At 44.4% G+C, this 14,382-nt stretch overlaps 1 protein-coding gene across 4 annotated transcripts in view; it reads right to left on the bottom strand.

The window, feature by feature from the left end:
* The window catches only part of P3H4 (prolyl 3-hydroxylase family member 4 (inactive)), a 36,083-nt gene extending 27,513 nt beyond the window's left edge, over positions 1-8,570 (bottom strand). For all 4 annotated transcript variants that reach the window (XM_048517116.1, XM_048517117.1, XM_048517115.1 and 1 more), the window contains exon 1: positions 7,963-8,570. In XM_048517116.1, coding sequence (XP_048373073.1) covers positions 7,963-8,490 — 528 coding nt within the window. In that variant the 5' untranslated portion in view covers positions 8,491-8,570. The remainder of the gene's footprint in view (positions 1-7,962) is intronic.
* Positions 8,571-14,382: the final 5,812 nt, after the last annotated feature.

The following is a 14,382-nucleotide window of genomic DNA, read 5'->3' as shown; positions in this document are numbered from 1 at the left end:
AAATACCAGGTAAACATTGGATAATAATGGGTAACTTTTACTGAGTGGTTGATCCATTAAAAGATAAAATTAAACATTGCAAAATTGAATAAAAATTAAACGGTAAATAAGGGAATGGAAAATAAATTACCAAAATCTTTTTTTGATTTGATGTTAAAATTGGAACTTCAAGATGTTTGGAGGGTACGTGAGGGTAATGCTAAAAAATTCACATATTATTCTCCTAGGCATCACTCACACTCCAGAACTGATATGATCTGGTCCTCCAAATGGTTATGTTTCAATACAAAAAAAAAAAAGTTATTAAGGCCAAGGACATTATCAGATCATAATGCGATTAGTTGGGAATTGGGATCGATAAATAACCGCTTACAAAGGACAGTAAAGGATTGGATATTTTTAAACCCTCAAGCTAAAAATGAAATTGGTAAAAAAAACTTCAGGAATATTGGGATATCAATAAAGGTTCAGTGACAGATGAAGGTATAATATGGGATGCACATAAAGCAGCAACTAGAGGATATATTTTAAATGAGATTAAATTAACAAAAAGGAAAAAACAGAAACAAGAGATAGAAAATGACCTGAAAAAATGGAAAAAGATTTATTACAGACAAAAAAGGGAAAGTGATAAATAAGAAAATTAAAAGTTTTAAATTTCAATATGAAATTTTAACGGATCAAATATTAATAAATTTAACTTATTTAAAACAAAAATATGCTTCAGGAAATATACCAGGCAAATGGTTGGCAGCAAAGCTGAGGATACAAAAGGAAAAAAGTGAATCAACTCGCTTCTATGGACAGACTTTCACATCAGATTCAATCATTATCATCAAACAACTATGTGAACAATTGGAAGCCCTGGTTTACTAACTTGACTAAAATTAATGATATATATGTAACATCTGTAGAATATTGATTATTTTTGTGAAAATTCTCACTCTTTACTGCCCTGGAAGAAGGTTGTACAAATTTACTTTTAGGTAACTTGTAATATGTTATATAACTTTGATAATTATTCAGATTTATGAATTTTGTTTTCCTTCCAAGGGTAATTGTATACTTTCCCTTATCAGTTTTTAAATATAAAGGAGGTTTTAAGTTGAATGTTTAATATAAATGATATTTAGTGGTAACAATAGATTTTCGTAAGAGTGTTTGTACTAATAAAATTGGGTTGGGAGGGAGAGGCAGTTTGGGAGGGAAGGGATGGGAGGGTCTATTTTTTAAATATTTGTTAGAATGGGGTGGGTAAATCTGCTTCACTGTTTTGGATATAAAATATAATATGCTCTGTTTAGGGATTAGATAAAGTAAAGATGTTTATCTTTTTTATTATTTTCTGTTAAAGCATACAAGCTATCATGTATTCCTTCATTAGAAATTTTGATCTCTGTATTTTCAATATGCATTTTTAAAATTATCATTATGCAATAAAAATCAAGAGGATGCTTTGGAGGACATGGATTCATAGGGTTTCTTTGAGTCAGAAGTGACTTGATCACACTTAATACATACACAAGGGTCACCTCCAATATGGCCCATGTGAGTCAGTTTCCCATCAGCACTAACAGTTCATGGGAAATGCCTCTACCAAAGTGATTAACTTCAAGCCATTCCAACCAGGTCACAGAAGCAAGTGGGCTTGCCCAGACAGGTCTGGGTATGGCTACTCACAGAAGCCACACAGAAGGTGTTGTATATTCCATGACCACATTTGGTAGATACCAAATTTGGTATCACATGCAGGACCCAACATTTCAGCTTTCATTTGTCCCAAGGGGAAAGACAAGTGTCTAATCCTTAACGGTACTAGTGTAGATTGACAATTACTGGTGAATTTTCAGAAGCCAGAGTGGCACACTGAAATTAGACTTCCAATAATAAAGTTCCTTCTTTGGCTTTTGAGATTTCAGCAGGCATTTCCCACACTTTCAAACCTTCTCTCATAGTCTTAGAAGCTAGAAACTTGGGGGGGAGGGGAGGGGGGGAGGAGGGAGGGAGGGAGAGAGAGAGAGAGAGAGAGAGAGAGAGAGAGAGAGAGAGAGTTTTGTTTTGTTTTGTAACCAGTACCAGCATAATGCAACTGCAGAACATAATACAGCTTTGGGTATATTATTTCCTTGTCTTCTCTGATAATATTATAGAAAGGTAGAAATCCTTCTATCTAAGTAAGAAGGAAATAGCAAGTGATAGAAAGTAAGAGAGAGAGATAGAAAGAGAAAAAGAAAAAGATTTTAGATTTACCAGAAGGTTATTTCTTCCTTCTCCCCATTATTTAGGAAAATAATGGAGAGAAAAAGGTTCAGGCAAGAATACAGCTTAAAGTCATTGCCCAGAATCATGAAAAAGTGTCTTTGTTAAGAGAAAAGCATTCAATGTTCCTGCATTCCAGAAAAAGATACTTTTTAATGCTTGTGTGCAAGTTAAAGGCTCATGAAAATATATATAAATAACTTAAGCAAGTTTTCTTGAAGACATTTTAGTATTAAGAATTATTGCTCAGAAATAGCAAAAGACACTTTGCTTTCCAAAACAGCCCCTATTGTCTCTTCCCACATTCCAAAGAAAAGATACTTTCACTTAGCAACGAGCTGAGAAAGTGTGTGTGTAGAGGAAAATAACTGACCAAGCAGAATTAAAGCAAAGAAAGAGAGTCAAGCCATGTGAGAAACTATATTCTTAAGAATGTGGACACAAACTGTGTATCGCCATGATTAACAATGATGGGAATACTGAAACGTCATGAATTGACAGGGTTTGGTTTTGCAACATTTATGATGCATCAGCTGTCTTTATCCTATAAGAACTGTGACTTTTGTATACTCAGGGTGACTCCTCTGATTCGAAAACAGACCCTCTGAGGGTTTGGAATAAAAATTATTTATTTAATTATTTCTTGTCAGCTCAAGCTTATTAGCTTACTTTTACCCCGTGCCAACACTGTTATCTGAAAAAGAGAGCTCCAACTTACGGAAGCTTATGCTGGAATAAATATTGTTAGTCTTAAAGGTGCCGCTGAATTCCTGTTTTGTTTTCCTGCTACAAATAGAGCACAGATAAACAGAGCATCTGGATATAGATTAGATTAGATATTTAATTTATATACCGCCCTCCTCCAAAGGGCTCAGGGCGGTGCATAACATAATAAATAATAATATAATAATACAATAGGATTCATTGGGGTTCCCAGTCCAGAGGGAAAGCACTAAGATCTCTTTGCTGACTCCAGTCAGGAAGCTGAAAGCAAAATCCTGTGTAAAAAGGGAGGAGGGAACAAGCCCACCCGTAGCTGGCTTCTGATCCTTCATTCTGGGGCAGCTGAAACATCCTTTTGGAGGACTCTCCCTGCTGATTGGCCTTAAGTGCAGACAAAGACATTTACTCACAAGGAAACTATTCCAGTGATCTGGCTTGTTCACCGCTGATTTCTACTGCTATTAAATTTTAACATCCTGAGTCAGAACCGCAGACCTGCTGTTTAAATCATCCCCCCCAAATGCCAGCCGTTTCTTTGCACACTGGCTTAGGAGAAACAGTCTTCGTGGACTTTTCCATTCATTAAAGATTTTCTAATGCCTTCTGCTCTTCCGTTTCCTTCATGGTGTTAAATGCCAGGACCCTGGCATGGGCAGTAAAGCTCACCTCTGCTGCTTCAAGGCAGGAAAAGAACACAGCATTTTGGGGAAATGGGAAAGCACAGGGGAAAGAAACTTCCTCTCAAATTACTTCCTTGAAGTCTCTCTTAGACAGTTCACTGGCCTGGAGAACAGGCATTTATATTTTTCAGCCTGTGCCCGAACAAACAAGTTCTTGCAAACAAACAAGTCTTGTAAACTCTAACCTTATATTTTCAAAACTAATCTCTGTAACACTTCCTAGTGCAAGAATATTTGAGAGCAATGAGGGCTAGAAACTCACTCCCCTTTTGAAAAGTTCTCAAAAACAGAGAATCTTTCCACTGGCTGTTTTCTGTTGGGTTTATATACCTTTGCCTTGCAAGATTCAATAACAGCCACAGGGACTGCTGGTCAATATTACGGTAGTTGATAAGTCAAAGACAAAGAGACTGGATGGAATATTATTCAGGAAAGATTCTGTTAGGTCTCGGAACCTTAAGCCAACAAACAGACTCTGAAGTATTGATCAGTAGCGTTTATTCAAAAAGCATCAAAGCACCATACTTGGTAAAGCCAGTTCTGAGGAAGCTGGCATTCACAGTCCCCTTGATCCCCCATTGAAAATCCCCCCTCCCGTTTTCCCAAGAGGTTGTAAAAAACAGTATTTGGAGATGAGGTGCCTCAAGGTCAGGCAGATAGCAAGAGAGCTTCCTGCCCCATGAGATAATGGATATAATACAATTCCCATGGGACAGAAGTTCCAGGGAAAGCCTAGCTGTCTTCCAAGCATGTGAAGCCATAAAGTAGAGATCAAGGAAAGAATGCACAGATGACAGTGGATACATATAGCAGGCTGGTTACATATATCTTTCTAGCAGCATTATTTTTTCATTTTACGCAGTTAAATTGACTTGGGAATGTGTTTCAATCACCTAGACAGCATCCCCCTGACAACCAATGGCCACATAGAGGTCAATGTACTTGCTTCTTATGATGCTGCAGTGGCAAGATTCTTGTAGAATTGCCTGCCCCTCCCTGGTCATCAGAGGGGGATGGGGGCAAGCATTTCCAGATCCAGGCTGGGAAACTCCTGGAGATTTGGAGATGGAGCCTGGGGAGGACAGGAATGCCAGTGGGGTACAATGACATACTGTTCACTCTCCAAAGCATCCCTTTTCTCCAGGGGGAATTGATCTCTGTGGTGCAGAGATGAGCTGTAATTCCAGGGATCCCCAGGTCCCACCTGGAGGCTGGCATCCCTAGATTCTTGCCTTTGCTGCCTGACCTCTTTAGATGAAGAGAGGCACCTCCCAATCCCCCCTCCCTCACAACTAGAGGAAGATGGAAGAGTGTTTTAAACAAAACTGACTAAAGCTGAGGGTGATTACTGAAGGAAAAAGATTATGGAAAGGTTATTTAGAGACTACAGTGAGTTATGACACTATATGTAGGAAAGGTCTAGGAGACAGTGTCATAGATAACAGATAACCTTTAATGGCAAAGACCCAAAACAAGATATAAAAAATTAAAAGACAACATACAAAGCAAAATCAAGGTTGTTCGTTTATGATTGTGCATAAAAACCTGGCCATTAGCTCTAGAGCATCCCTGGATTCATTGTTTAACAGATAAACTGTCTTCTGTTGGTCTGTCCAGCACTCTAAGCCCATCCATAAGGTTGAGAGGAACTTTGTTCTGGCCTGGTTATGAAGGGGGCAAAAATACATGGTGTACAGTTTCTCCAGTTTTCAGCGTGCAGCTGCAAAAACGCTCGCTATGGGAGGAGACAGTGTCAAAAATATTTTACACCTTGGCCAGAGGCTCCCTAGATGTTGGGATCCTTCGCTTCAGCCTGCCAAGCCTGAAGGGGAATCCGGCACTGACCTGACCACATTTCAGTCCACTAGACTGGCTCGAGTACAGTACACTGTCTGAAGTAACCCCTCCAAAGAACTCTGCAGCAATCCCCACCCCTCGATCCTCATCTGTCTTTCACTTTTACACCCAGACACAGCATTTACAAGTGCCTTGAGTTCCCGCAAAATGGGGGCAGTGTGCCAAGGAAGAATGGGACCGGGGAGGCTAAGAAGCGAACGAGCTCTCAGAGCAACTCAGGAGTCCGGATGCTGGGACGTGGCACTGGAGAACCTCTGGTACAGGAGGGATGGGGGGAGGGGAAGGGGGAACCTATCTCATTGGTGAAGGAGGTGGGGAAGCAAAAGGGAGAGGAAAGAATGGTAAAGACTAGGAGGTGTTGCCAGAAAAGGACTGGTTTGCTCATCTGAAACTCTGCAGGAGACGGCTCTGGTTTAAAGGGTCAAAGCACTGCAAAACAGAAGAAGTGCAAGAAAAAGTATCATCACAGATGGAAAAATTCCAATTTGAGTGGCAGAAGTTGCTTCAAATAGCAGAATGGGGTAATAGCGGTGGGGGGGGGGGGCAGGGAAAGACACAATGAGACCCTGGCTCAAATCCCCACTTGCCATGAAACTTTTCTTGGAAGAAAGACAGGGTACAATGCTTCAAATACACAAAGCCCTTCTACATGGGAGTTCACCGATCCCATAGATTCATCCCTGTGAATGGTTACACAGGACAGCATTACAGATAAGTGTTTTGATGTATGCTCAAAGCTAAACTCTCCAGTGGAAGACAGCCGGATGAGATGTTTCGTTTGGGAATGGGAACAGATGCTGAGAGGTCTTTGAAGCACGCATGGAAAACTGACTGTAAAATGCAAAGATCCCAGTGACAAGCCCAAGGCAATTTTGGCTCCAGATGATAGAAGCTGAATTACTCAAACTGGAGATTGGCACCAAGCAGGAAAGAAAAGGGGGGGGGAGTTTTGGATTTATACTTTGCCTTTTTCTCTTGAAAGGAGTCTCAAAGCAGCATCCAAACTTTTCCCTTCTTCTCCCCACAACAGAAACCTTGTGAGGTAGGTGGGGCTGAGAGAGTTCTGAGAGAACTGTCACTAGCCTAAAGTGACTCAGCAGGCTTTGTGTGGAAGAGAGGGGAAACAAATCCAGTTCACCAGATCAGAGTCCATTGTTCATGTGGAGGTGTGGAGAATCAAACCTGGTTCTCCAGATGACAGTCCACATGCTCTTAACTATTACACCATGCTGGGAGGGAGGGAGGGAGGGAGAGAGAGAGAGAGAAAGAGAGAGAGAGAGAAAGAAAGAAAGAAAGAAAATCAATCAATCAATCAATCAATCAATCAATCAATCAATCAATCAATCAATCAATCAATCACTCTTCTAGGTTTAACTTGCCATATCTCAGTTAACAGGTTGGAAATAAGAAGAAGAGTTTGAATTTATATTCCCCCTTTCTCTCCTATAAGGAGACTCAGAGGGCTTACAATCTCCTCTCCCTTCCCCCCTCACAACAAACACCTTGTGAGGTAGGTGGGGCTGGGAGAGCTCCAAAGAACTGTCACTAGCCCAAGGTCACCCAGCTGGCCTGTGTTGGAGTGCACAAGCTAATCTAGTTCACCAGATCAGCCTCCACAGCTCCCATAGAGCGGGGAATCAAACCCGGTACTCCAGATTAGAATGCACCTGCTCTTAACCACTACACCACGCTGGCTCTCCTTCACTCAGGTGATCAAGCTAGATCGATGACATTGCTTTGCAGATATGTGATACCCATTTGGGAACACACCAGGCTGCTTTGTACTAAATCAGACCACTGGCCCATCAAGTTCAATAATATCTGCTCTGACCTAGTAACAGCCCTCTGGAGTCTTAGGTATGGGGCTCTCACTTCATACATTACTTGGCCTTTTTACACTGGAGATCCTGAGGATTGAATACCAGGCAGATGCCCTACCACAAGGGCTGTCAGCCCCAAGATAGTAAACACCTGGAGATCTGAGAGGTACAGCCTGAGAACAAGATTTGGGGAAGGGAGGGTCTTCAATGGGGCATAATGTCATAAAGTCCACTTTCCAAAACAGCCATTTTCTCCAGTCGAACTGATCTCTGTTGCCTAGAGATCAGTTGTAACAGCAGAATAGTTGAAATAGCGGGAGATCTGCAGCTATAACCTGGAGGTTGGCAACCCGTCCTACCACTGAGCTAGTGACGGAGGGACACGTGTTGTCATCATCATGTGAGGACCGTGTCCTCCCCTACGTCCCGACTCTGTTGGTCCTCCATCTGTTCAAACTGGATGGGATGCTTAAGGCTGCTTAACCCTTGGGACCGATTCCCCTGCAGAATCAATCAAGCAGGAGTCTTGGGGGCACCTTAAAGAAGAGCCCCGTCGATTCGGGCGTCGAGACGCACCGCTTCCTCCCACGCGTCTGGCACAGGAGGGAGTCCCGGCCGCTCACCTTATAGAGCGCGTAGTGCAGGTACAGGTAAGGCGTCCGACGCTGGAAGTCCCGCAAAGTGTCGGCCGGCGGGTAGCGGAGCTGGAAGACGGGCAGGCCGCGCTGGCAGCCGCGCAGGCAGGAGGCGCGCCGCAGGACGCGGGCGAAGAGCTCCAGCTCGGCCAGCCACTCTCCGCGCGCCCGTGCGCCCCGGCCGGCCTCGCCAAGCTCTCCAAGCCCCAGCAGCGGCCCGGCGGCGGCGGGCTCTCCTTCCTGGGCGCACTCCTTGCTGCAGTGCGCCTGGCTGTCGCGGAGGAGGCGATGGAGGCGCAGGCCGGCCTCCAGGGCGCCCGCGCTCTCCTTCCAGCGCTCGCCCTCATACAGCTCCAGCGCCTCGCCGTAAACGCCCTGCAGCGGCCTCAGGTCGCCGGCCGGGAAGCCGCGGAAGCTGTACTTCTCGTACTGCGCGCCCGCCCGCCCGCCCGCCCAGGCCGCGGCCAGCAGTAGAAGCAGCGGTGGCGGCGGCAGCCCCCGTCTGGGCCGCTCCATGCCCTCGCTGCGGCCGGGCGCCTGCTTCGCCGCAGCTGCTCGGCCGCCTGCAGGCCCATCGGGAGGCTCCGGGAAGCGGGGGGGGGAGGCAGGCAGGCAGGCAGGCAAGGGCGGACGGAGCCCGCAGGGTCTTAGCGCGGCTGGCTGGAGAGGAAAGAAAGGATCTCCCCTCCTCCCTACCCCAGCCTCTTTTTCCTTTCTTTCTTTTTACATTTTTTTAAATTTATAGGCCGCCTCTCCCCCCCCCCCCTCCCCCGCTTACATCAATGGGCGATTTTAGAATGAAGCCGTTTCGATTTCTGGCGTGAGAACCCAGGATGTCGACGAAATGGGCACTTCACTTTTTAATCTGAAGCTGTATGGCTTGTGTAAAAAAGCAAAAATTGGAGGATTGAACAACTGAGAATGAGTAAGAGATGCCTGTCTAGCCAGGAAAGATGTTTTTGGAGTTGCTGGCTAAACGATTCCGTACTGGTGTCTCTAATAATGTTAAAATGTCATATTGGGATCCATCATGTAATGTTTGATCGATATAGTTTTGGGTTGATGCCTTCTCTGTTTAACTCTATTTTTCTAGAATTTTTCTGATTCTATCCTGGCAAGTATACAGTGGGAATCAATAAAAAATATTAAATTAAAAAAAAGAAAAGAAAAGCCAGGATGGTGAAATCAGGCTAAGGAAGGGGAGAGAGAAGAAAGGAATAGGTAAAGCAAAGGACAAGGAGCAGGCAGGCCAGCTCTGTTGGAAATACTCTTTGCTGCCCTCAACCACCAGCCTGGCAGAGTAGGATTATTGTACAGGTCCTGAGGGGCTAGGCCCTGGCCTCATTTGACAGAGGTAGCCTGCACTTTTCAGGCCAGGGGCTACCAGCAAGTTTTTATTTATTATTTATTTATGGGATTTCTATACCGCCCAACCCCCGAAGGGCTCTGTTATCCCTAGAGCAAAGTGCTTTTCTTGGAGGTGTATTTTGAGAGGCGGCCCAACAGATGTGAAGGCCACTCAAACCGCTCAGGGCTTTAAAGGTTTTAAGTGACCTTGCTCTGAATCAAACCCTTCCTCTCAGAGGTTTTTTTTAATAAATCACTGAGGTGATTAACTATAGTTGTTAAAATGACAGAGGTCTTCATCTGAGATGTATTGCTTGTCAGATGCTGGTTTGATTGATTGTATTATATTTGTGTTATGATGCTGTTGTTCACCACCCTGAGCCCAGCTTTGCCAGGGGAGGACGGGGTATAAATCTGAAGTAAAGTAAAAAGTAAAGTCTATCAAAGTCAGTATCATCTTCTCAGGCCGGCAGCTACTCTCCAGGATCTCGGAACAAAACTGCTAGATCTTTTACCTGGAGAAGCTGGGGATGGATGTTACTGTAAGGGTCCATCTAATTACGGTACGAAATTATCAAAAATATTTGTACACATTGCACAGTGTACACATTGCACAGAACAAAAATGACTAGTTCAAAACATAAGTTCTGGAAACCAGATCCTAATGTATATTATGCGTAATTCTTACAAATAGCAACACAAGTATCATTACAATGGATGAATATACCAAATGACCAACAAAACCATTTGCTTTATGGCCTCCCTCAGTGGTCAAGGAAAAAGCTGGGGATTGCACCTGGAGAAGTTGGGGATTGAACCTGTGACTTTTTGCACACCAAGCATATGCTGTACTGCTGAACTGCAGCCTCTTGGGATACACCTTGTGTGACCTGGATTGTAATGGATTCGTGTTCCGGAGGAGAGCCAGTGAAAGTACCTAGCACAGGGGGCCCCAACCTTTTTGAGCCTGGGGCACATTTGGAATTCTGACACAATATGGTGGGTGCAGCAACAAAATGGCTGCCGTAGGAGGTGGAGCCAGGCGCAAAAGGATTGCTGCAGTTTAATTTCTGTAACATAGTGCAGATCCTTGTACTATGGTGGCACCTACTGCCAAAGCAACACTTTTAAAAATCTGCATAGCCAATCACTTGGCTGTGCACAGCCAATCTGCACAGCCAATCTGCACTTGGTGGGTGCCTGTTGGTGCCATGGTGCACAGCCAGTCTGCACAGCCAATCTGCACTTGGTGGGTGCCTGTTGGTGCCATGGCGCCCATGGGCATTACATTGGTGACTCTTGACCTAGTATTTTTGCAGTTAGAACTATCAGCTTGGGGAAAGAGATAACAAGACCCTCACTGTGTTGTGATCAGACTCCAAAACCATCCACGCAACTTGCCGGCTTTTGCACTATAGCAATCATGCCTGTCTCTCTATTTTTGTTTAATCGAAACAGACACGGCCTCCCTTTTACTTCCATTTTACTTCTCCCCTCCATGTCGAGCTGGTTATGGTGCCGCTGAAAGTATTTATTGTACAGGTTGTTGTGGGCTTTCCAGGCTGTGAGGCCATGGTCTGGTAGATCTTGTTCCTAACATTTCACCTGCATCTGTGGCTGGCATCTTCAGAGGTGTATCACAGAGAGAAGATACACCTCTGAAGATGCCAGCCACAGATGCAGGCGAAACATTAGGAACAAGATTTACCAGAGCACGGCCACACAGCCCAGAAAACCCACAACAACCAATTGAGTCAGGCTGTGAAAGCCTTCGACAATACATTTATTGTACAATCTGTTTGATTGTATTGATTCATGTGAGCGTTGTTGCAACTTGAATATGTTTCTGTTGGGATTGCCAGGATCCCCTAGCCATTGGCATGAGACTGGGGGGGGGGAGGGGGGGGGTTGCCAGCTGCAGGTGGGGAACATGCTGGAGATTTGGGGGTGGAGCTTGGGGAGGGCAAGGTCCTCAGTGGGGTACAATGCCACAGAGTCCACCTTCCAAACATAGATTTTCTCCGGCAGAACTGACCTCTGTAGTCAGAAGGTGAACTGTAATTCCGGGGGATTCCCAGGTCCCACCTGGTGGTTGGCATCCCTAGGTGACTGCAGTTTTGCAAATCAACAAGCAGAATAATAGAGACTGTGAAATACAGAAAGTCCCTCCCAAGCAGGGCACCCTCTTTCTAGTCACTTCTTACCCGATATGTAACCTCACTTTTGCTCTTTGTGGACCACAGATTTTGGTTTGTTTATTCTCTCTTATCACTTTCTATTCCCAGGCAAAAACTCTCCCTGCAGTGTAGGTAGAAACTGCATTCCTAGAAGTTTGATGATCGCCCTTTCATCAGAATTAGCAGCTAAACTACTGAGCTGGGCATCAGGGCTCCTGGTAAAAGCAGGGGAAATGTTTCATTGTGCCTTAAAAACCTGCAAAAAACCTTTCAGAAAGCCCTCTGGGCATAAATGACCACAAAGAGATTAGTGAAAAAGTTTTGTGTTGTTTCCAAACAGATATGGGCACTAGGACCTGGGGGAAAGAAGACCTTTGTTGAGATCTTTTTCTGAGCAGTCTTTCATTCAAAATTTCCTTTGCTTTTTTAAAAAAAGAAACAATTTGCTCCCAGTATTTAAAACAAGTGCCACAAGCTTTGCACATTGTGGCCGCTTCTTGCAAAAAAAAAGGGTTAAGGAGGGAGAGTATTTTTGCAAGATCATATTAAAGACCTTCTTGGCAGCCTTGACATCTCTGTAGGATCCCTTACAGCACACAACATGTCTGCAAAATTTCTAGGCAGGATTCAGGAAGCTAAGATATTACAGGAGTATTTTCCTCCTTCCTTCCCTCCCTTTGGGGGTGCCTTTAGCAAACTCTGAATTGCAGCTTCTTCACTTTCCACAACAGCCATCAAAAGTCATGGTGGCTGTTTTTGCCTTGTCCCTGCTTTTTAAGGAGCCCCTGAGCTGGAATACTCTGCTCTTGTGGCCGAGGGATTCAAACTGATCCCAGTTCTATTCATGTGCCACATCATCCATTCCCTTTTCGTCAGACTGGGCCCAGAGAGTGATAGTAGTTCCAGGTTCTGGCCTGATTTACAGAGCTTCCTCCTGCCCTGCAGTTTAAGATATATTGCCTAATTTAGTCCTTTATTTCTTCAACATTCCAGGTGGGAATAATCCCTTACAGTTCTGCCTTTACGATCTGGCAAGCTAAATACAAAATATATTTCCTTGCAAATTTTGCTTTCCCTGCAACAGCAGCAAAGCAGAAAGCTTGTTTGAAAAAAAAATTACAAACTCTGACTTATCCCCCTTCCCCCCACCCCTTTGGATTTTGCATGGGCAAATATAGGCTTTCTGCAAATTTTTATGCTAAACATATTGTAGATAAATGACTTAGAAAAAACATATTATAAATTAGTCTCACAATACTAAAACCAGGGGGCATTCATTGAAAATGCCGGGGGGAAGAATTAGGACTAATAAAAGGAAACATTTATTCACGCAACACGTGATTTGGTGTTTGGAATATGCTGCCACAGGAGGTGGTGATGGCCACTAATCTGGATAGCTTTAAAAGGGGCTTGGACAGATTCATGGAGGAAAAGTCGATGTATGGCTACCAATCTTGATCCTCCTTGATCTGAGATTGCAAATGCCTTAGCAGACCAGGTGCTCGGGAGCAGCAGCAGCAGGCGGCCATTGCTTTCACATCCTGCATGTGAGCTCCCAAAGGCATCTGGTGGGCCACTAGATGGACTCTGGTCTGATCCAGCAGGCTCTTTCTTATGTTCTCATGAAGTTTTTCTGGCATGTCTTTAATCAAAGAATAAACATGTTACTGTCCATCAGACTCAGCAACCTGCTGGGCTGCATATTTACTTCTTTAATTCATTTGTACCCTGGCTTTCTTCTCGAGAACCAAGTGGTTTACATCTTTCTCCCCTCCTCCATTTTATCCTTACAACAACCCTGCGAGATAGGTGAGGGTGAGAGAATATGACTGGCCAAAGGTCACCCAGCGTGCTTGAGATGGTTAGAAACAAACTGTGAAGGCTTACTGTATATACTCGCGGATAAGTCGAGTTTTTCAACTTTTTAAAGGCTGAAAAATGCCCCCCTTCGACTTATACGCGAGTCAGTGATTCCCCCCGCGACACCCCCCCCCCACCACCACCACCACACACTTACTTTAACAAACGCAGCAAGCTTGAGAAGAGCCTGTGTTCCCTTCCAGGCTGAAACAGCCTGCTGGGGACTATATTTCCCTGGGAAATGTAGTTCCCACCAAGTCCAAACTACTTCCTGAAAGGGAACACAGGCAGCAGGCCTCTTCTCAAGCCTGCTCCGTTTGTTAAAGTAACGCGGGGGGGGTGGGGGGGTGGGCAGGGCACAGTTCAGGGAACTCCTCTGCCCGAGAGAAAAGGCGGCAGCCTTCTCCCTAGGGCAGAGGAGGAATGGCGGCGGCACCCTGTTCTGGGCTGCTGGCTGCTTCATTTCCCATCCTCGACTTACACAAGTCAATAAGTTTTCCCAGTTTTTGTGGTAAAACTAGGTGCCTCAACTTATACTCGGGTTGACTTATACACGAGTATATATTTGTTTCGAGTCCGTAATTCATGGGCATGGCCTTCCCTTGCAATAGCCTGAAAGAATCTTCTGAAAAGTGGTTCTTGTAGATAAGTGAGAAAGGTAGGTCAGACATATGAGGCAGCCTTCTGTGGACACCTCGGCCCATCAAGCCCAGAATAACCCAGCCGAGCTATTTCCGCAGCTGTCAATCAGAGAAAATTTTAACATGGGAAACGCAATGAAAAACATAAAAACGAGTTTTCTGCTTCAGTTTCTTTTCTGTTAATGACATTGTGTCAAAAGGTCAACATTGTAAAGTAGAATGCGTTCTTCCCCTCCCCCCAAGGGCTCCAAGTGAGGTGCACATTCCACCTCCCACAGTAATTTTCAAAATTTCATGAATCCCATGTAGCATTTGACTGAATGATGCAGATTGTATATTTTTATTTTACTGTATCTCTCTTACTGATATGGCTTTATGTTATG

The sequence above is a fragment of the Sphaerodactylus townsendi genome, linkage group LG15, assembly GCF_021028975.2.
Source record: "Sphaerodactylus townsendi isolate TG3544 linkage group LG15, MPM_Stown_v2.3, whole genome shotgun sequence".
NCBI classification, from domain to species: domain Eukaryota; kingdom Metazoa; phylum Chordata; class Lepidosauria; order Squamata; family Sphaerodactylidae; genus Sphaerodactylus; species Sphaerodactylus townsendi.
Note: the sequence above shows the minus strand (reverse complement) of the source record. Positions and strands in the feature narration are given on the sequence as shown.